The sequence below is a fragment of the Antennarius striatus genome, chromosome 3 (assembly GCF_040054535.1).
Source record: "Antennarius striatus isolate MH-2024 chromosome 3, ASM4005453v1, whole genome shotgun sequence".
Lineage (NCBI taxonomy): Eukaryota > Metazoa > Chordata > Actinopteri > Lophiiformes > Antennariidae > Antennarius > Antennarius striatus.
In genome coordinates, this window is record NC_090778.1 from 22,053,621 (window position 1) to 22,077,512 (window position 23,892).

General features: G+C 42.2%; 1 protein-coding gene across 1 annotated transcript; it reads right to left on the reverse strand.

Moving 5' to 3' along the window:
- Positions 1–467: 467 nt before the first annotated feature.
- On the reverse strand, positions 468–23,182 carry gas2l1 (growth arrest-specific 2 like 1). The gene is made up of 5 exons (XM_068310484.1): positions 21,127–23,182; positions 13,049–13,156; positions 9,186–9,282; positions 6,993–7,317; positions 468–5,736 (listed from the first exon to the last, which is right to left on the reverse strand). Exons 1-5 carry the CDS (start codon positions 21,817–21,819, stop codon positions 3,675–3,677), a joined length of 3,285 nt encoding a protein of 1,094 aa, XP_068166585.1. The 5' UTR covers positions 21,820–23,182; the 3' UTR covers positions 468–3,674.
- Positions 23,183–23,892: the final 710 nt, after the last annotated feature.

The following is a 23,892-nucleotide window of genomic DNA, read 5'->3' on the forward strand; positions in this document are numbered from 1 at the left end:
CTGACACTCTTAACTAACTCTTCTTTTAAAATGATCAAGACTCCATTTCTCTTGCAATCAACAGCGTAGGACAGTAAATTAAATTGAATCCTGCTTCTAAGCTTGTAGAGTAGATTTACAGTCTTTCAACCTGCTCTCCTGCACACACAGTAAATCTATCTTCCTGCTGATCATCATGTCAACCCACTCCCAAGATTTTCCTGTCATAGTCTCTACATTCAAAGCCACCATTTTCAGATCTTGGGGTTTTCCATGTAAATCTGGGCCGTGTCCGATCAGGGATGGAATTCTTGAGAAGAACGCTCATATTTGTTTTACACCGGATGCCCTTCCTACCACAACCCTCATTTATCCGAGTTTGGGATTGGCCTACAGTTGATACTGGCTTGTGCCATTGTATGGCTGAATTGCTGCTGTGATCAAATGTCTACATGAAAAAATGATCCAGCATAACATGTAAATCCAGAAGAAGGTATTTATTACAAGAACAACCTGACAGCATTTCCATCTCCATAAATCTGTGAAATGTTGCAGTATTGCTTTTTTATACATATAAATTCCACAATGTCAAGCAATCTGTACATTTTACTGAAAACTCAGTGAAAATAACATAGGCAAACAAGAAATTGTCTCATCATGAACATTCAGATTTTCCTGATTACGGAATAGTTGTCATTTCCACAAAATGGTGAAGGACCAAGATTATACAAAGACAGTTGTTTCTTTTAAAATGCAATGGCATGTTTGTGATAAATCACAGGATGTGTAAATAGCTAATTTTAAACAGCAGATGATCCAAATATGTGTCTTTTTAAATAAACCATCAAAAATTTGTTTTAAAACAATCACATTGCACATAAAGATTGTGTTGAAACTCTAAAATGGCTACATACTGAATTAATGTAGCTTTAATAATTGTGATACATCACAAATTATGTATATTATTATGTATATTAATGAAATCCGGTTTTAATTGAATTCCTGAATCTCTGAATGCAACAAAAAAAGCATAGATCTGCTTAATTTATGGATATACTGTACGTGCTTTTAACAGTAATTCTAATCAATCAGTATGTCTCTTTACAGCATACCGCAGAGAAAGCTGAGAGAGCTTAGTTATATAAGGTCTTTACATGTTGGGCCCCACCTCACTTTGATTTCCCTAAAACATTTACAGCTCCCTTATTTGCAACAAGGAAATCACTTGAGCCCGATTAGGCTGAATCGTACCATAAATAAATAAATTAAGCCAACACCATTCATCCCTCTGTCCAACTACATTCATATTCTCATACTGTATGTACACAATATACACACACTTTTTTAAAGCCTATTCAGTGTGTCCTGCAGAAGTGATGTCAAAATTATTTATTGATTTTACTGATATCTCCAAGAGAAAAAATGCTATAAACGAATCCTAAACAATTTTCCACAGTTAATTGACACATGCTTTTGGGGGGGTATATTGTTGGTAATAATGGAAAAAATAATGGGGTTTTGGAACTGATAGACATCAGCAGCAAAACTGATAATCTAGTACTGAACTTTAACTTTACTTTACCTAAGTATAATTTTGTTGACTTGTATGTCACTCTGTTATTTCAGTTTTCTGATACTTCAGAACAACTCCACAAAAAATTGGAGGAAAATATTACTTCCTACTTCAATACAATTATTTCACAAAATTTTAGTAACAAGATAGTAATTAGTTAGAGGTGTGAGCAGGATTTTGGATGAAACCAGAATGGTGGCAAAAAAAAAGAATAGGGAATAATGAAATGGTCAAGCGAGCATTGTATTCTCTCTGAATGGTTTCTGCAGGGCACTAAAACTATAAGTCCAACATTTCCATTTTCAAATATAATTTACAGAGTTCACACAAGTTCAATACCAAAAACAGAATTACAGTAGATGGAGTCTTGACTTTCATACTCTGTGTTTGAAAACTGCAAGAGTTTCGCAAGAGAACATATCCAATGACAGCATGCATTATTCATTCGTTGTTCCACACACGTTGACAGTCAAGTCACATTATTTCCTTGTCAATCCAGTCATTCGTCATTCATTAAATGTCATTTTGTTGTTGGATCTAAACTGCACCAGAACATGTAACTCAGAAAGTACGGAAGAGAGGGCATTGTGTCAGGAAAATTTGTTTTTTGGGTTTGTTTGGGGTTTTTTTCTGCTGTTAATAAAGTTGACTTCTTGACCACTAGATGGGCCCCATTGATCCTGTCTTTACATCCGCTGAGTTGGTTGCCTGGCTTCCTATGTTGAAAACAACTATCGGGAATATAAAACAGGTGGTTTATCATATGCCTTTACACTGAATTGAATACCTATATCAAGTCTTAACGAAATTAAAATAGCCATTTTCTACATTTGTTAACACACAAATTCACAATTTCTATTATCACATTAATAGCAGTAATAGTTAAATGATGTCAATGTGGTGTTTCAGAATAAATGTTGCCAATGTCAAGTAAAAACATTCAAAAACTAACCAGTAATTTTATTTAAGGCAAAGGGAATTGTAAAGGCATTTCCAACGCCAGTGTTGCATAGCTAAGGCAGAACTGATTCCAGTGAGTATGTACATTAAAATGTGTATTCAACGCCTTTTTATCAACAGAATACCCACATGTTTTGTTCAGCGCATCAACAGGTATTTACACATTCATTCTTCTCAGCAATTGACTTATTTAACATTGTTTTCCAGACTACAGTTTGGTCAGAGGAACAAATATTAACATCAGCATTTCTGTTACAGTGGCAATGACGAAGTATTAGAACTTTCACCGCTCCTCGTGTTTCTACACATAACCCACTTCAAAGTAGAAATAATCCAACTCCTTTACTGCATTAAACATAAGAATGAAAAATTGTCTCAAAGTTATCGACTGATCTCTGTGTTGAGTACGTTAATCGGACTTGTAAAAAAACATTGAAGATCAACCATAACCTGGACGACAGAGAATCTCCACCGACAACTTTATCGATCGCAGTGATAAAGTGATATTAGACATTGATAACTGCAGACAACTGTACAGTGATTGTGGTGCATGCGATTTCCACGAAATCAGAAGAATGATGAGGATACCTTTGTCTATGGAATGTGTTAATATATTGTAATTATATGTATAATGAGTCATATGAGAAGACCACTGAATATATCACAGTAAGTACTCTATCAAGGCAGGTGGAGGTGACGTGGTGAACCACAAGAGGGAGCCAATCCATGTGACTGAAGGTTTAGTGTTTATGTTGCAGAGTTGCAGCTTAAAATCTTTGAACTTCACCTTGCACCTCAACAGGGAGCATGGACACACATCTGCTCTCATCTCTCTGAATAAACCATTACATTTTCATTTTCAAGTGTCTCTTGACAACAAACAAAAAAACAAAAAACAAAAAACAAAACAAATGCGATTGGCAAAAAGCACCCCATGCACACTGAAAACACAATAAAAGTATTTTAATAGACCATTCCTTTGGTAATAAATAATTTGGCTTAAGTGCAAATTAAAAGCAACAATGAAGCCCCTAGAATTATCCAGGGGAGATGCTAGGTGATAGAGGAGTGTTAGGCATGCAATGAAAACAGTCTATAGCCCAGTCTTAAGTCTTTTTTAGTAGTTAAAGTCAATGATAGTAACCCCCTTTTATTATTTGTGCTACATCCAAGCTTCAGTGTCCAGACTCCCTGACTGTCCAGGCAATGAACAATCTTTGTCACCCATTGCTGGAGTACATGATTGAGGGTGCATCATATCTGAAAAGGCCTGGTGGGGCTTCTTGCGTGTGGTTGGACGACCACGAGAACGCAAGGTTTGTGGAGACATTGGTGGTGTGTGACATGGGGAAAGAGTGTTTTGAGCCTGCTGATCTCTGTAGCTGAGCAAGGTGGGGATACGCGAGGGGCTGTTTTCTGGTCTGTTGTCAATGCGAGGCCTGATGCTGGTTTTTAGTTTGTGCTTTACAATAGGTCCTAAATTGTCTCCCTTCTTTTGCCCTTTCTTAGTCCGCATAACTTCTCCCACTGTGTCCCCATTAGCCACAGGTGAAGATGGTGTGGGGGATTCAGAGTGGGATTCACTCAGGCTCAAGCACATGGAAGAGTTTTCACTTGAAGAATCCTGGAAGGAGCAGTCCTCAGAGAGGGGCAGGGGTACAGGTGACGGACAAGCCTCCGGGGGCGGGAGGTCATCACTACCCTCACTAATTTCTAAGTCAGAAGGTAATTTTTGCTGGTGATTTTCCAGAGGAATGTCTCCTTCAGATCCTGTGTCCCAACCAAGCTGACTCTGCTGTTCCATCATCCCCCCTGTGTGGGAAAAGCCTGTAGGGTCTCCATTCATTGTCCTACAATGGAGAGTGGGTTGTGAGGGGAACGGATTCCCTCTGCCTGACTCTGATTCTCCATCACCGGACATGGAAGATGGAAGTTCTTTCTCCTCTAAAGAGCTGGAGATGGCTGGTAGTTTCTTGAGACCTCCTCCACGATCTCCCCAGTGCTCAGGCTCTCCTTGACCAAAGTTTCGAGGTCCTCCAAAATTATGTCCATAAAGTAAATTTAAGGGGTCATCCAGTGGATAGAGACAGGGATTCACTCTCTTGGATTCCCTGACGTCAGGCAGAGTTCCCACCTTTGCCCCCACATTCAGTGAGGAGGTGGAGGAATTTGAAGAGGAATAAGCAGAGTCAGTGACATTGGCATCAGTTGGTAATGGGATAAAAGATATTCCAGCTCCCTGCAGGGTAGGTGCTCCTGGGGTGCTAATTCCCCTGACCTGCTGTGTATTGGCCAGAAACTCAGCCTCAAAGCTGCGGTACAGGTCCTGCTCCCTCTGGGGGTCCAGTGTTGGAAGCATCTGGAAGCCAAAGCCCAGCTCCTCCTTTTCAGGCTCCTGGTGCTCCTTGCCTGACAAATTCCTATAGTGGCCTTGGCCAATGGGGCGATTGCCTTGTAATGTGCGAGAAGAGCGGACAGCGTGATGATATGAGTTTCTGGGAGATGAATGCGGTGAACGTCGACCTCCTGAAGTGACTGGTGGAAGAAGTCTACCTTTACCTATGGAGGGTGAGCGAGGGGCAGGAGGTTTGGGAGTGGTTATACTCTTTTTGCTGGGACTGCTATTGATATTCTGGAGCCCTTTAATTGGTGAGTTAGAACATGAGGATGTCTGCCTCTTGGCAAAGCCTCCACCTAATCTGGGAGATGATGGGGGCACTTGTTTCGCCCGAAGTTCCTCTCGTCTCTCTGAGCATAAGGTCACAGGGTCTCTGTGGCAAGACGTGGGTCCTGTAACAGTATCATTCGACCGTGTACGACTAGATAGCTTACTCTGACTCTGAGATCGTGGGGCTTGGAACCTCTTTGGGCCCTCATTTCCAAGAGAGCGGCCCCTCTCAGTGCGGGATGTTCGTGATCCATCAGAGGAACCTTGTGGGGGGTTGGGTTTGAGTATTGGAGCGAGTACAGAACGCTCCCGAGACTGACTGCGTGCACGGGGAAGTGAGGGGCGAGGGGGGGTCTGACTTCCAGCTCCGGGCCTCTCAATCATATGCTTCCCTTCCTTGCGACTGACAAGCAGGACGACCTCTGAACCAGATCGCCTTGAGCCCCCACCAAGGGCGTGTCGTCCCCCTCCTCCCCCTCCCCCCTTAGAGGAGGCCGTGGACGAGTCACTGTCTCCAGACAAACGTCTTGTCAAAGGTAACATCGTCTCCTTATTCCTACAACGAAGAAAAGAAAAAGATTAAATTGTATTTATAATTTCTACATATACGCACATAAATCATCTTAGAGGGTTTTTGTTCAAATGTAAACATTTCCCCCCTCCAGAAGACGTCACTCCTCTGTCACACACCATTAAAACCACTAAGTTTACGAGAACAACCCTGAATATATTTAATCAACAAGAGTAAGACTTTGAATGGGTATTTTTACACAATGGGGCTTTGCTATTTCTTTATACATATAGAAAAACATGTTTTTCCCTCAGGATTACAACAATGTTTGACCAAAACTTCCATCGAATTACAAGTCAGTCAGTTTCAGAACTACAGCATGCTCTGGTCCTGTATTTTGGGTTTTGGTAGTGGGGATATAGGTTGTTTTTTCCCTGAGTCATCCTCAGATACAGGTTGTGTGCATAAGAAATCGAGGTCATTAGCGTGCAAAGAGCCCACCTGTTGCCCTACTTCTACAGTTAGCTGTGAACAGTTGTCTGGGGATAGTTGTCAGATTAGTCTTTATCTAGTCTGGCAGACTTGAAAGGCTATGCCTAACCCATGGAGTGTTAATTTGAATAGGCTGCTGCCTTGACGTCTGGTCTGAGCCGTCACTCAGTGCTGAAATAATCCACATCTGATGTAGAAGCCAAAGTAAACCATAATTCAGCTCTAAACTGTAACAAAGCCTTAATGCTTTGATATATAATGAGGAACATCTAAACCTTCTATCAGCTTCATCAAGAGAATATAAAGGTCCTATAGGAGAAGCAATGTCTAAAGTCAGTAACATGCCATTGCTCTGATGGAATCTGGTCACTACTACTTTATACTTGTTTGATTACCATGGCTAGAGAAAGCCTGAACAGCTCACTTCTGTTCTTGACAATTGATTAATTGGATGAATCAAGAAAAAAGGAGAGAGAAGCAAAAACAGAGCTTAGAAAGCATGTTGTGTTTGTACCCTGCAGCCACTAGAATATGCTCTAGGTTGGCTGCTGAGACGGATTTAACTGGCAATGTCACCTGAGATTAGATAAATCTGCTCTGATGTAATCTGTGGCTTCCTGTCATGTGTGTTTGTTGTGTTTATTCCCAGTTTTTTTACGTGTGTATTTCTGCAGGCAAGGAGCAAGCTGCAAAATCGGAGTTGACCGTCGGCTGCCAAGCTACTTGAAAGGGATTAATTTCTTATCAAGGCAACTCACCTTATCCCAACACTTACCTCCACACTAACACAGATGCACGCACACACTCACCTGAGAGGATTAAAGTGGCGGGGCTCTGATCTGTCTCGTGGCGGCCGTGGGAGGAGAGTGCGTACTGCAGCAGAGTCAAGCTCTATGGAACCAGAAGGGTTCTGAGAACGTCCAGGGCGTGTGGAGGAAGAGGTGGAGGAGGAAGAGGAGGCACATGGAGCAGAGGATTGCTCCAAGGAACGCCTATCAGGGGGCTTGTATGGTGCAATTCCATCATTTCGCCAGTGTGGACCCGGGCTGGTGGAGCGAGAGGAGTGGGCGCTCGAGGACTTACTCTGGCCTCCCTGACCTTGGCTGCTGGCTTTAGCCTGGTGGTACCGGTGGGCTGGGGGGACAGGTTTAACTTCTCATCAACATTTCCAGACAATCACTCTGGATTAAGTCATACAAAGGGCCAGAAATACATCTGACTTAAATATATGAATGTCATCAGGACTTAGTCTCCCTGAGCCACAGAGATGGGCCTGTCACTGCTTGTCATTACTTCAGCAGGACTTTGGAGTCATGGAACAAGGACGGATAGTCCCATCCACCATAGTCATAAACATGTATGTTCTGTGAGCCCAATGTGAGCACAAAAATGTAAAGGTCTGAAGAAATGTCCATTTTACTAGGAAGAAATGCCCACCTTAGCAGGCTTTTTATCACCAATTTGCAGAAATATTTCCTGGCTGGAAGAAATTTTGGTTCTGATTTCATTCTGCTGCCTCATTCAATACTAAAACAGCAAAAAACAAATATTCATTCATGTAATCCAGATTTACATGAATGATAGTTTTAGGTCTACACTGAGCATCGTACATTGGATGCCAATGATGTGATGTATCTAATCTTAAATGCATTATGAATTAAGGAAAACATTAATACATTTACATTAATACATTAAAATTTACAGAGGAATAAAGCTGATGAGCCATAGAATGAAGTTATGGGAAAGAGTAGTTGAAGCTAGACTAAGGGCAGAAGTGAGCATTTGTGAGCAGCAGTAAAGTTTCATGCCAAAAAGGAGTACTACAGATGCAGTATTTGCTTTGAGGATGTTGATAGAGAAGTACAGAGAAGGTCAGAGGGAGCTGCATTGTGTTTTTGTAGATCTGGAGAAAGCTGATGACAGGGTGCCCAGAGAGGAACTGTGGTATTGTATGAGGAAGTCCAGAGTGGCAGAGAAGTATATGAGAACGGTACAGGACATGTATGAGGACTGTAAGACAGTGGTGAGATGTGCTGTAGGTGTAACAGAGTAGTTCAAGGTGGAGGTGGGACTGCATCAGGGATCAGCTCTGAGCCCCTTCTTGGTCGCTATGGTGATGGACAGGCTGACAGACGAGGTTAGACAGGAATCTCCATGGACTATGATGTTTGCAGATGACATTGTGATCTGTAGTGAGAGCAGGGAACAGGTGGAGGAGAAGCTAGAGAGGTGGAGGTTTGTCCTGGAAAGGAGAGGAATGAAGGTTAGCCGCAGTAAGACAGAGTACATGTGTGTGAATGAGAGGGACCCAAGTGGAAGAGTGAGGCTACAGGGAGAAGAGATCAAGAAGGTGGAGGATTTTAAGTACTTAGGGTCAACAGTCCAGAGCAATGGAGAGTGTGGAAAAGATGTGAAGAAGCGTGTACAGGCAGGATGGAACGGGTGGAGAAAAGTGTCAGGTGTGATGTGTGATAGAAGAGTTTCAGCTAAATTGAAATGAAAGGTGTACAAAACTGTGGTGAGACCAGCGATGTTGTTTGGTCTAGAGACAGTGTCACTGAGGAAAAGACAGGAGACAGAGCTGGAGGTAGCAGAGATGAAGATGCTGAGGTTCTCTCTGGGAGTGACCAGGAAGGATAGGATCAGGAATGAGTACATCAAAGGGACAGCACATGTTAGAAGTTTTGGAGATAAAGTCAGAGAGGCCAGACTGAGATGGTTTGGACATGTCCAGAGGAGAAACAGTGAATATATTGGTAGAAGGATGCTGAGTTTTGAACTGCCAGGCAGGAGACCTAGAGGAAGACCAAAGAGGAGGTTTATGGATGTAGTGAAAGAGGACATGAAGGTAGTTGGTGTGAGAGAAGAGGATGCAGAAGACAGGGCTAGACAGAGGCAACTGATTCGCTGTGGCGACCCCTGAAGGGAAACGCCAAAAGGAGAACAAGAAGATTAATACAATGAAATAATTTTCTTAGGAGCTGACATGGAAGTGACCTCACCGAAAGCAGCACAACGACATGGGTCATGTTTGTCCAAATAGTGCTCTAATGTGTCCCAGCCCCCTCCAACGCGCACCATCACATGAGTACGAAGAACCTGAAGGACAAATAGAGAAAATGAAATATTAATAGATAAAAAATAAAGTAAACACTGCGGTTCAAACACAAATAAAACAGCCAAAACATTTGATATAGAGCCATTAAAAGTCACTGCACAAGTTAATAAAGATGCGAATTTCAAAAGTGGGGCAGCGTAAGTAACATTAAGATGCACCCCTGCCTGTACCCCTACCTCTTTCTCCCCCAAAACTCCTCTTTTACTCACATCACAGACAGCTGCTGCCATTATGAGAACTGCTCATTGCTATGCTAACTCACAAACAGGGTAATAGCATAATAAAGAGCACAAAGTACTGTGAAAGCCTCTTTCAGCAGGCTTCCCTGTGTTTTCAGAGGGTATCAGGGTACATTAGCATCGAAACAACTCACCCCTGCTGTCCTTTTTGCTCCTCTCCCCAATAACTGAGAAGAGGGGGGATTGGTTGATGTGTCACTTCCTACTCTCTTCTATTCTTTGAAGCACATACATCCATAAGATTATGCCAAAGAGCCTCAACGAATCCAGACAGACCACAATTTGCCTGATACAAGTGTCGTGTAGATACCCCCACCCCCCACCTCGCCTCCCCCGGGTTGTGTAACTCTCTGCCAGCCACATGCTGAAAAAGCTGTACCAGTGTGAAGCCATAAGGGTGCATCTGTGTGGGCTGGAACATATTTTATTTCACTGACTACAGCTTCTACCATCACCAGGTCTCTGATGGTAGTCCTGGACCGGCTACAGACGTTAGTACACAAGTCCGTCCTTCTCTCTGACGCAAGCATCCTCTACAAGTCTTTCCATGTGTTGCTTCTCTACTACATGAAATTTGTCATAACAGCTGATATGCTTATCTCTATCAGACCTGAGAGCAGCCCATAAACTGCTTACCAGCCCATGCTCTGGCTGGATGCCAATCACAGGTTTACTATTTGAATAATGCTGTATGAACGCCATGTGTCAGGGAATCAGTTTAACGTTATACTGTGACCTGAGTTAATATAAACTTCTATAGTATGCAGAGATTTGCATATGGTAGAAAAATTATTCTGGAAAGGGATAAATCATTTGCATCACCTTTTGTGTGGTGAAGATTATAATATAAGGGGTGCTGATGTTGCACAAATCTCCAGAATAATCTAATTAAATAGTTATTGCTTTGAAACCTTGGAAGAGGATTATCTGTCTGGGTGGTAACAGCTTCTGGTAAACAAATATCCTTTATTCACTGAAGAGAGATAATTGCCTCACTTTAAAGAGATTGTCAAGGGAATTAAAATGCTCATTAGAGTCATCTAATAATTCATTTATAGTCTTAAAGTGATCTAACATGAGAATGCAATCATAGAAAGAATAAAACCAACATATTAATATAATATTAACATCTTTTTTAAAAAGGCAAAAGCAGATTGGTATAATATTAAGCATCACAACTTTCTTATTTTTAGATTTGCAGGACAAAGAGAAATTTAATGATCAAAACTACAGTAAAATTTGTATTAACTCTAAGTTTTACTGCATTCTGTATTGCCGATTTCCTCACCCAACAAGCTTATTACATATGTTATTACACATATGTCATTATGTTTGTTAAGTTTTATGCCTACAGCTGCAGTGCTCCTGAGGAGTGAGCTGAGGGTTTTTTTTTGTGACCATGTTTCACCTTAAAATGTGTGACTTAGCTTCCTAATTTCCCTCGTACTGAGCGGATATCAAACTGTCCATGCCAGGATAGAAGGACCCAATCCCTGTTACTATGGCAACAATGAACAGATTTCTTGTAATCATTGCAGGGGTATGCAGAGCAAATTTCTTCTTAAAACCTGTTGTTGAGATAATTTCCAATCATTTCGGCTATTGGTGCATCCCTCCCCTGGGATATGCCTCCTATTCCTAACCCCCCACGCCCACATTCATATGGACCCTTCAACAGTTTGTCTTCTCCACTTCAGCCACTTGTTCAGTCTGGCATCATTGTCAGAGTGCTGGCAACTGAATAAAGCTTGTTGACTTTGAAAGAGTTTGAGTGACTCCTCCCCTCAGAAGAATAAGGGATACGTGTTTTGGCTGCACTTCTAGGCGTCGGGGCATGAGCACAGTCCCTGTCATCCTCTACAAAAGTCATGGCAAACATGCCACAGACTATGTGAAGAGGGCTAATCTAATTGATCAAAGCCTCAAACACACATACACATAGAAACCATGGGGGGAAAAGCCTGTTGCATCAAAGATAAAGGTCAGATCTCACACTTCATACTCATCTCAAAGGAAAAGGAAAAGTTGGGAAAAGGGTTTTCTTGTTTTAACCCACCTGAATAGACAAACATTTTACTTTTGGGAGAGACGTAAAGGGTTAGGGTTCGGGCTTTTATTGTAAATTATTATTGTAAACTCCACCTTATTTCCAACCATTAAGCATAAACTGCTTGATGAAGTTTGGTGGAAGAGTGGGACCTCTGAAAGTGGCTCCAGAAACAAATGTGAATTTATTTTTGTATCTTCAACTGAGCTAAATTGAGTGTCCTTCTAAAAAAAACCCATTTCAATTTCTAATTCTATTTCTTAAGCTGAATTTCACTATCTTTCGTGGATTTAGCTTTGCTTCTTTTAGTTAGTTTTAAAATAATTGGAACCAATCAGTACTTTTTCTAATGTTGTCATGTGGAGTGTGCTGCTTTAAGTGCAGGAGAGTCTCCAAAGAAAAGGGGAGGGTGATTCTTTATTTGGATTGAAAGGCAGGGACTCATCGGAAATAGAAGATGGAGACGATGACACAGCAAAGGACCACAGGCTGGAACCGAACCAAACCAGCCTCTGTGTACACGGGGTGTTGCTCTCTTGTCATGCAAGCAAGTCAGACAGATCTCTAATGCAAATAAAGACAGCCTGGAAAGCCAGTCAAAGGAGATTTGAATTTGACTGGGATTCAGTGAGCCAAAATCTACCCTGGTACCTACCACCTTCCTCACCAGTCCTGATGTTGCAGCTCTCAAAGTGCATTGAGACAAACAGGCGAGTGGAAATGGGCTACAGTCAAGATAAGAGCTGGCTAAGGAAATGACCTAAAGCTCTAAATGTGTCTCAGTGGGAAAAGAGTGCATTTGGGAGTGGGCGAGGCGAAGGCATTTGTGAACACTAGGAAAAATAAATCACCATACTCTTGCACGTATTGTAAGTTTCAATGAGCTTCGATGCATTCATGCAGCAGTAATTTAACTACTGCTCCATAACCTCATTGTCCTGTAAACAACATATGACAGCATATGCCAACACCTTATGGCTCCATGTGATGACTGCAGGCGTCACTCCTCTGTACTACAAGTTTGTGCCAACAGAGTGTATACACTGTAGATTCAGCTGACCGTGCATAGTGCACCTATAATGATGATTCAGATTCATCACAAATTAGATCTGCTTTCTCTATCCAAATATTACCCTGACCTACTTTCAGATCAGATCAAAGCACTAGCTTTGATCTATGGTCTTACTCACACTGGCCTTCTCCCTCGTCTTTCTATCTTATCCGGTTCCTGAGTGTACAGAAGTAGAAATTTGACCTTGACCTAGTTTTCTCAAGGTCAAGGTCATCATCTCATTTTCATCCCCTTTGCTGCCCGAGTAATGTGTGTTTTGTTCCATCTTTCTATCTGCAATGGTTGCGAAGATATTTGGTGGACTAACGAACGGACAGACGTACACACAAACACTGACAATTACAATACATCCCCATTCACGGGATTTAATAAAGGTGCTGGGGACCTACCCTTATAAAGATCAAAGCACTGGAGTCTCCCACTTTGTACTTCCCCTCCGACACCTTGATCATGGGAAACTGGGCAGGACAGGAACACTGGCCCAGAATCTCACGCACCTGAGGAGATCAGAGCAGAACAAGTTAACCCCAGCAGACAGACACAGTCGACACACGTGAGATGGACTTCAACGATGATCCAGTCCTGTTTTTTTCAGGTCAGAGCCCTCATGTGAGATCATGTTTGAACCCATATCTGTAACCCTGCTGGCCTTGAGTGTAAACAACACAATGATACCGCTTGAGGCAGTGACGAATGAGGATCGTCAGCTGCCTGATTACATGAGGACGTCGTGTGCATCTTCTTCCTTCTGACTTCTCTCTCCAAGCAACTGCATGGTGACAGCGTTCCCCACCCAGCTCTCTTACCACATTAAAAGACCTGCCTCGTCTCAGTAGTAAAGTATTTGGGCAATTTAGTTTGCCACAAAATATCGCAAAAATACACACGAGGGTATGTTAATGAATACTCCGTCTCCGGCTGTCATGTGACAATTTTTCTGGTAGTAACATAAACAGACGAGGAGTGGTGCGGCGGTGGTGATGTCAGCGCTGCCAGCTGGGTTTTGAATGAAGGGAGTAGCAGCCGGTGCCCTTGCTGTGGTTGGGGGTGCTTATTAGGCAACTGGAGTCAGACACAACTGCAGGGTGGAGCGAGCTCCGCCTGCGTTGTATAATGTAGGCCTGCTCTCTGGAAAGGTTAGACAACTTTTTTTTGTTTTTCTTGGCGTCTCTGTCAGACAAAAGGCGTATGCACTCATGTCGGCTATGAGGGAGGGAAAGTAAAGCTGTGCAAAAGGATAACGGCTTCAAGACTGTGCATTCAGGGGTGCCATTATGAAACTGAGATATGTGTTTTATTAATGTTTGAGGAGTAATATTTAAACTAGTGATACTCCCATCCATGTTGTGCAGGTCACAGGTGTGTATGTGAACAGTTTGATCTCTGACACATCACTACCTTGTTTTTAAAAGATGAAAGAAATACCCTGTAACTCTCTTCAAACACCACCCTTCTTTCTTCCCCCTATAATTAATAATGGTCAAATCAGAGGTAATCCTCAGCGTCTCACCTGTTCTTTTCTTTCTCATCTGCTTTGCTGCCCTATTGTCTCCTAAGTGATCCTTTTATTTTTAGCTCTTACACTCGCTGACCGGCCCTATATTTATCTTTGCTTTCCTTGTTTCGCTTACATTTTGTGCTCCCCTCCTCTTTCTCTCCACTCTGTCACTCCATCTTTCATTCTGTCAGAAGGTGGACGAGTTCTGCCTGGAAAAATCCCAAATGGTGAGTTCATGGAAAGATTACTAAGGCGACACACACACACACACACACACACACACACACACACACACACACACACACACACACACACACACACACACAGACACGCACACACACACACACACACACACACACACACACACACACACACACACACACACACACACACACACACACACACACACAGCCTTTCCCTTCCCTTTATAACTGTACAGTTTGTCTTCTTGTTTTTTCTCATTCTCGCAGCAGTACAGCTTTTCTTTCAAGCAAATACATCCCCAGACCTGCTGAGGTCATATGTTTCCCTCCAGAGAGAAGGTACAGAACTCACACACCGTCTCATATGAACCAACTGAGCCCCATGAAGTCCTTTAATAATAACCGGATCGATAGAAGCCCTGACATTTGAACTGTTTTCTCTGTGGAAGCTTTGGTATGAGATGTGTGAACTTCCCACATTTTTACTGTGTCAACAATGGGTGAACTCAGACACACTGAAACCAAAACACACACAAGAATGAGATCGAAGGGGAGGAGTGAGCGACAAGCTCATGCAGGAAGCATGCAGAAGAGGAGTTGGAACACTGAGAAAAACTAAGGGATGAATTATGGATGCAAGCTGGTCAAATGAAAGACCCTGTCAACAAGAGCTGCAGATGTTTGAGAAGAAAAAAGAGAAAAAATGATGAACAGACGACAACAAGCCCTTAGACTCACAAGCTGCTGTATCTATCTAAAGACAGGAATGCAGAGATGTTTTGATTGAATGGAGAGATAAACATATTTATGTCAGTAGCATTGGACTTGTGTCCAAGCACGTCCAAAGTGCAAGACGTTTTAGAGTACATGTGGCTTTAATGATGGTTGTATCTCGTCAGTATGAGTCAACAACCTCTTTGTGCCTTTCCTTCCTGACCTGCAAACATTTGAAGGGACACTCACAGAAGAGATAAGCTGAGACGGAGGGCTGAGCCGACTCTGGGGACGGAGGGAGGAAATAGGAGGGGAGAGATCTGGTTCCCCGTTTTCTTCACTGGATTGAAACGTGGTCTAACATAAAAGATTAAGTACAGCATGTAAGAAACATAACCTCGTATCGCCGATGTATTACTAAGACTTATCTGATGACGACTTGAACTCTTTTGTTGTTACTGTGTGAAAACATGACTTATATCTCTGGTTGTTGCAATTCAGTTTTTTTTTAAAAATGAAATTGTTCTTCCATTTTAATATTTGCAAGTTCTCCCAGTGAGTCATTACAGATCACACAGTTTGCTCTGTGGAGTCATCAAACAAAGGTGTGCTGGCTTGCTGTAGCTGGATCCTTTATTGGATGCAAAGCAAAGGATAATTACTGCCACACATCGACAATAAAAACAGAACATTACAATAAGTCGCTCTGCAGGAATTTACATGAGGGTGTTCACCCACATTGTTGGGTTTATAACAGGATGTGTGTGCTTACCAAAGGTAAAGAGAATTGGAAGGATTACAATACGACTTTAAAGGTGTGTTTCTAAGCGTGACAAGGGCCCTCACTTAGCTGATCATTTCATCATCTCATCGCCAGGATCTGCTGTCATGACTGGAAACGTCCATAGATCAAAAATGATCAGATTTGTACTGAGATAAGAAGGTATTTCTCTGCAGAGGCCTGCCTGGTAGGAGGAAGCCTGTTTTGGAACTTAGAGGTTATTGCTTCACCGCATTTGTCAGGCCTGTGAATGGACTCCTAAAACAGGAACACATTAGACTACCTTCTCTCAAACAACTGGTAGAGCAGCCTGTATAAACTCTTCTTCTCTGTGGTTAGCAATGCAATGTCTCATTAACAAAATTTCTTTTGCACAAAGGATCTATTACAAACAACCTGGAGGCTATGTGGAGGTAGACTATCACTGACTAAGAAAACAAACTGTAGAATGGTAAAGATACATGCAGTTGGAAATGGTTAGCATGCTGGTCCAACAGGCCAGACCAGCACAGATAAGAGCAAAAAGAATCAGTCAGATGTACAGGTCAGGGTTAGGTGTGTCAGCTAATAGCAATACCCTTCCAGTGGGAGAATAAATTAAATTATGTTTGTACGCTAAGTGCAAACAAATAATGCAGTTACAAAAGAGCTTGATGTGACGATTTTATTCCTGGCTGAGGAGAGACGATCAATCTTCACTCTTCATCTCCCTCAAATGTGAGGAAACAGTGAGCAGCTGGCTAGCGTAGGTTAGCGTAGCACAAACCCTGGAAAGAAGTCAAACAACTAGCTGCCAAAAATGACCTTTCACCTTGTGAAAGTACATCAAAATCAGTGGTCAAGTTCTCCATCTCGATTTTTGATCATGAACAGATCCTAAGCTATGACCTTGTCATCAATCAAGATTCTGAAGACACCCAATGTGGATAGAATGTGTATGACGGTGGTATCTGTAATGTTCAGCTTCCAGAATGTAATGCCAACAGTGGGTCAAAATTGAGGCAATCACCTTGCCAAAAAATACATTTTCACTTTTTCTTTTTCATAACGTGCCCGATGTGTATAACCTGTGTAAATGTGAGGACTGACTCTACAACGGTTCACCAGCTGGAGTCCAAACAATAGATGGAGGATAGACAGATAGATGGTGGAGGGGATGACACCCCTTTGGAAAGATTTGTATTAAAAGTACTAAAATATTCCAGAACCTCTACTCTGCGCTTTGATCAGAGAGAAAAAATGAATCAAAGATTTAATCATCCTTGCTCCAAGCCAGGCCTCAGACACCAAAAATCAATGGTTATCATCAGTCAACATGACATACTGCCCACTGGGGGGGCGAAGGATATGGGAATCTAATGGACCACAGATGCTGCAGGGCAAATAACTTAAGCACTCATCGTTGGGCAGTGTGATCACACACAGTATGAAGTAATATATCAGACCACCGTCTAATTCATTCACCGGTTTGCTTTGATGAGGCTCAGGAACACTCAACACTCTGGCAGCGAAGGTGGAAGGAACTCATGTCTTACTAGTGACAGTCTAGAAACCAACATGAGGAGCCTCAGTTCACATTAAACTCCGACCCTCTGGGATTTGAACAATTTAACTGTTTCAGAGGGTCAATAAAACCCCCAAAAACCTTAAAATACAAAACATGTTTTAAAAAAAAGAAGAAAAAAAAGATCCATGTGACATAGAAGGGAGAAATACTGAAGGATGGCACGCTCTCTCAGCAAAGCGTATGAGTGTGATCCAATGCAAAGCATGATGACCTACTTTTCTCTTTCTCTCTAGCTCACTTTCTACTGTAGCTCTGCCTCCCAGGGCAGCATCCATTCCAGTCAGGTTTAACAGGGTGTACAGTAAAGTTACTCTAGGCACAATATCTTTTTCTCCTCATCTTTTTTATTCCATGAATGCATGAATCGGACCATGAGGCTGATGGAGCAGACAACCCATACAGGCGTTTCTTCCTATTTGCTCGGCTGGTGTCTGCATCCGACGATTTTGATTGAGATGTCAGCCTTTATTACAGAGCTGTCAACCGTCTGATTGTATCTTCCTCTTCCATGCCACCAACAAGACATACTGTTCTTGCTCTTGGCTTTATCATGTTGGGGTGTGGGGGATGGGGAATGCTTGCACACATATGAACTAAACAGGGGCTGAGTGTTGAAGCCTGGGGCGAGAAGAGACAGTTTCTGTGGCTGAGCAAGAAGACGGAAAGATGCGAATGAAGGAAAACGATCAAGGCTGTGATTATAATGCTGGGATGCCTGTGCATGCAGGAAACATATGAACAATTATAGTGTGCATTAAGGCAGCATGAAAAGTAACAGGTTTGCGCAGCTCTGTGTGTGTTTTAAGCCCAGGGCCTAATTACAAGACCTAGAAATTAGAGAAAAAGCTCACTTTTGTTTACAGGAGACCTTTTTCTTTTTCTCTTTTTTTTTTAACCCTAGGTTGATTGCAGCATGGAAAAAAATAAAGGTTCAACTGAAGTCTCTGCCATAATCCCTGTGTTATGGATAATGTGAAAGAAAATCCACTAATGCAAAGGATAAACTTTGCATTGACATTTAGCGGACACACAAACCAGCTGCCATTTGTACCAACACATCAAAGAAATCATTGTAAAGGAGTTGGAAAAAGGAACATTTATTATTGACTCAAACAATGACGGAGGAAATGAATCGCTGGTCACTTCCCTAACGTCACAGCGGAGCTCCGTCCCACAGTGAGATGAGTAACGACACGAGGCAGATCAGTGGGTTTTCACATGAAGCATAACTGATTAGACATCAGCCTTCTGAACAATCAATACCTATTGTAAGGCAATATGACACATCAGCTTCTTGCATTAAGAGTCAAGAGTTTGCTGACTCACCTCCCTATTACGTAAGACAGGTACACAGACGACGAGTCATGATGAAAAATATTTGGTGGTAATAGATTACTTGAGAGTTTTAAACCTTTAAACGTCTTTGTACTTGATCCTTATGTTTGTACGCATACTACTACACTGATTAGAACCATTGACTGTAATCCGATTACCACTACACTTTCATCATCTTGCTCAAGTCAACACGATTTGCTTAATCATCCACTATAGTAAACTAGAAAAAACACAAATGTCAGTAATACTAATATATATATATATATATATATATATGTGTGTGTGTGTGTGTGTGTGTGTGTGTGTATATATATATGTGTATGTGTGTATGTATATATATATATATATATATATATATATATATATATATATATATATATATATTTATACATAAAACAAATGCCATGTGATGTGATTGTGATTGATGATTTATGCATGATAGAATAATAAATTAAATTGATCCAGCACAAACTGTACGATAAGTACAGGCATGAAATACTTGGTGGTTGTGCAAACACGGCACAACTCACATTTTCTTTTCAAGATGTAATTGGATCGGGGTATTGCGGTGCTACAGACATGTAACTACGCATCCTGGCTTCACATACAAACAACAGCAATGCAGCAATGGAGAAGTTTTCCCCAAACATCTGTCGGCCCACAATAAAGATTCTGTTAAGACACAGATGGAACTGAAATACAAGTATAAATCAAAGTATCTGAAGCCGCTGAATAAATCTCTGTGAAGGTTAAAGGTCTGGGTATTAATAGAAAAACTGATATGTATTTTTTAAAAATCAGCTTCAAAATAAAGTCAGAATGAAAAGCAGATTTTATAATTAGAGAAAAATCAGAAGTGAAAATGAAAAAAAAGATCTTTAATTGAGAAAAGGCAATCCATCATGTGATATCGATCATTGGTGATGCAGGAGAGTCGCCTCTTCCTGTCTGAGAGCAGCAGACATGCAGTCTGCCGTCAGAGCTGTGGACCAATGACATTCTAGCGTGCTTCCTTTCTGTCCCTGTGTCAGATATTCATGACTAAAAGCAATGACGCTCCAGGAAAAATGAGACATGAAGGTCTCAACACGAGAAAGAAACACCAGCCTAAGCTCAATGCCTAGTGACAAGACCTGAGGAAAATGATCAAACTATTCAAAGAAACAATATGAAATATATCTCATACAAAGTATGGATTCCAAAAATAAAAATAGCATTGATGATAATGCATTCTGTAATCCTGGTCTCTTATTTTAGAAATACATCTCAGAGACATGTGTTGCTGAGTGGGTCCGTCCTGCACAGCTTACATACAAGCAATTTATCTGAGGGTGACGCGTCAGGCCGGATGACAGAAATTAAAACGGCAAGCATGTGCTCTGCTTTCTTGTGATATTTGAATTCCTAAAATGTGGCCAGCTTTTATAATCTTCAGTCATATGAGTGAGGGTGTGCAGAGTCAGACAGTCTCCACATGCTCTCCTATTTCTGTCTGAGATCACAGTGGTTCTGTTCTTCTCTGCTGTCTGACCAGCTCTGGTGCGACAATCCCACATCTCCCCTTTTCTCTCCTGTCCTTCACAGCTTTGTAACAAAAACACACATTGTTCAACCCGTCAATTTAAAACCATTGACTGCTCCCACCACACGTTCCACTGGTCGGTCGGTCTCCTCATTAGCCCTGTTGTGACGAGATCTCTCACGTGTGGCAGACAGTAGCAAAGGTCAGGTTGAACTCCACAGGAGTGGGTATATATATTAGAACCAAACAGCCAAAGCGGGGGTTAGTAGTGTTTGTAAAGGGGCTGCAGAAGCTGTGCGTGATCAGATTTTTCCTCACCTGAAGCTAAAGGGAAGGAGCCGATGACGACTTAACAAACTATCTCAATCTCTTGCCACTGAGTTGACCTATGACTTTCCAAAGCCCCTCCGGCAAGAAGCATGAATGTGAGTGTCAAACAGCCACTGACCCCTCGACAGGTAAGGGAGAATTTAGCAGCACAAGAAAGCATTGATTCACGCACACACCCGCACCTCAGGGGATCTATAGGGGCCGGCCTCCTTCTTAACACCAGCATGGTATTTTCAGAGAAGCTGTCTGACTTTTGACATGTCTCTGCTCCTCCATCAGCTGCTTTAAGTGCCTCAGATATCGGATATACAGTATATGCGGATGATATTTACTTCCATCCAGGCCGAATGGTGTGATACTGATGATTAAAATGCAAAAAAAATGAGAGCTGTAAGTTCATTATAGAAGTGTATCAACACCTACATGAATCATAATGCAGCTATAACACATGTTGAGTTACTATGGAATTAATTGCAGGAATCCAGGGACGTTGAGGTGTTTTTATTTTCCAACTCACCAATTCATCCAAATTACGCATGTCACATAAAACTCTCTTCTGCTGCCAGAGGAACGGTTCTGGATCTGGCTCATCCACGTCCTCCACACTCTTGCTGCTCTCCTTCCGACTGTAACACCTACTGGGCGGGCTCTGCTCAGGTGTTTCGGTCAGCTGGCACTCCTGGTCCCGAATCTCCTCTTCGATCTCCTCCTCCAGCTGGATCAACATGGGGGCCAACATGCCAAACTTGGACCCACGCCTCGCCACCTCCAGAAGGCACAGAACAAAATTCTTCTCGTTGCACCTCTCCACTAGATCGTTGGTCTCAAACATGAGGACATCCTTGATCCAGAGCTCCTGTCTGCACCAGGTGATGAAATTCGACACGTTGTCCCGAGCCAGGAACGAGCCGGGGACCACGTTACGAGACTGGAAGATGACATCTTTAGATGGCACCTTCATGGACCGCGCAGCCTCCGGGTACTCCAGCTGGAAGTCCTGAGCGGCGCGGTTCACGTTGTTGGCGTGCCGACAGAGGGCACAGCCCGTCCCCAGCCCGTCCAGAAAGGTGTCCGCAGTGAGATCTAGGTCGTACAGGGTGTTCAGCCATTCAGCCAGATCCTCCTTCATGGCATACAGGTACTCTTCACTGGATTTAAAGGGCCGGATACTCTTGGAGGCAGATGACTGGATGTTGCTCTGATCAGCCATATTGTCGGATTTTTTTTTTTTTTTAATTATTTTTGTTTGTAGTCTTTCTATCCGATCTACTTGATGATCTCCGATTGTCTCATCGCACGATTGCGCTCCACAGCCTCACCCACTGATACAGCGGAACAACCGCGTTGACGCATGGGTCCATGCCGACCCGCCGGTCGGGTTTCTTAGCAGAGCTCCTTGGATCCACGCTTTGTCAGGGGCACACCGGGATGTGTTGCGGTCTTGGCGCATGGATGCGTTTTCAGGGTGTCTCTGTGAAAGTCGTTTTTCTTAAAGAGCGCATCGCCGAGTCCTGGAAACGAGAACGGGGACGGAGCACTCCGGGAACGCCGACAGACATCCATGCGATGCGTTTAATCCGCCCTGTGGCCGGTAGGTCGTCTCACCCACGAAGATCCACGTGTCACCATGTCCGTGTCCGTGACTCCGCTCCGCATGGATGAAATCACGACCACCGAGCGGCACCGAGCCCCGCAGCTCATGCGTCCCGCAGATAGGCCCGCCTCCCGCGCTGAATACGTTGACCTGTTGTGGATCAGACTAGCAGAGCGACTCGGTGGCACATCCCATAATGAGGGATCAACGCATGCGGAGGAAGAAAACTTAACCCCATGTTCACCGACACAGCTGCATACAGTCTTTCCAGGGTCCGCTTTAAACGATGCAGGGGCGTCGCTAGAAATAAACCCTTGTGCAGAAGCTCAGCCCCCCTTCCTTTGACTCAACTCACGTTTGCATGCCTGCATTTCATTTATTTATTTTTTATTTTTAATTTTTTGTTTTTTATTTTTTAAATTATTTTTTTTAAAGTTCCATAACAGAATCAGTTATTCAAAATAATCTTCTTTTCCTTTCGGCTTTTCCCTTCAGGGGTCGCCACAGCGAATCAGTTGCCTCCATCTAACCCTGTCTTCTGCATCCTCTTCTCTCACACCAACTACCTTCATGTCCTCTTTCACTACATCCATGAACGTCCTCTTTGGTCTTCCTCTAGGCCTCCTGCCTGGCAGCATCATAGGTGCCGCAACTTCTGCTTACTGTAGGGACATATCTACAGTATGTAAACTAATCGCCTTAACTGCCAATTTAAAAGTCCTAAAGCTACTTACCTATTTATATTTACAAGGAACGTCATTAACCGGTTCAGGAAATGTATTTTTTTGTTCTAACCGGCTCAGGAACATCAATTATTGGGTGGAATGTAAAACCAAAAACATTATAATACTGTGTCTGTCCGGAACGAACCGATTGGCAAAAAATTGTGGTTCAAAGCTGTGATTTATATTAAATGATCTACAGTTTTTCTTAGCAAACTATTTCTGGTGAAGGTAAATATGTAAATGTATTAGTATGTAAAAAAAATTTTTCAACACATTTAATAAAAGCCAAACCTTGTGTGATTGGGGAGGACGTAACCTCATATAAGTTATTAAACTTTTGCAAATGTGTATTCTTACGCATTTCAGAGTAAGAACTTAACATTTCAAATAAATACAAAATTATATTTCAAATCACAATATGCTCCAAAGGTTAAAAAAATAAAATAAAATACAGTATTCCAGTTTCACACGCCCAACAACAAATCCAGGTTGATTTTGTGAGCATTAAACGTCGTTTATATCCTGACGTTGTGATTTTTTAATGCATTCGTCTTTTCCTCTTAGTATTTATTTCCATGAATCCACTGAAGGAAAAGATCTTGTTAAAACTAAAATGTGAGAATTTACAAGATCACATGCTCTACTAAACTGGGTCAAGCAACAATCTAATAAGTCATTTGTTAGTAGATTGTGAAACATTTAAATGTAAAATGACTTTTAATTCCAGAAGTTACAGCCAGATCTGTTTAACATAAAGGGAAAGTACTTAAATGCAAAATTACTTTTGCAAGTATGTGCTAGAAATTCCCAATGCAAATGCAAAAACTGTGAAGCTAACTTTGTTGAATTTCAACCAGAGACGTCAGGGTTAGATTCGACATTATGCCACAGGACCGTTTACAATAGGCATTAAGGCTTATAAAGTATTTCTGTGAGAAGACGAAACATAGCTTGTGTCTCTTTG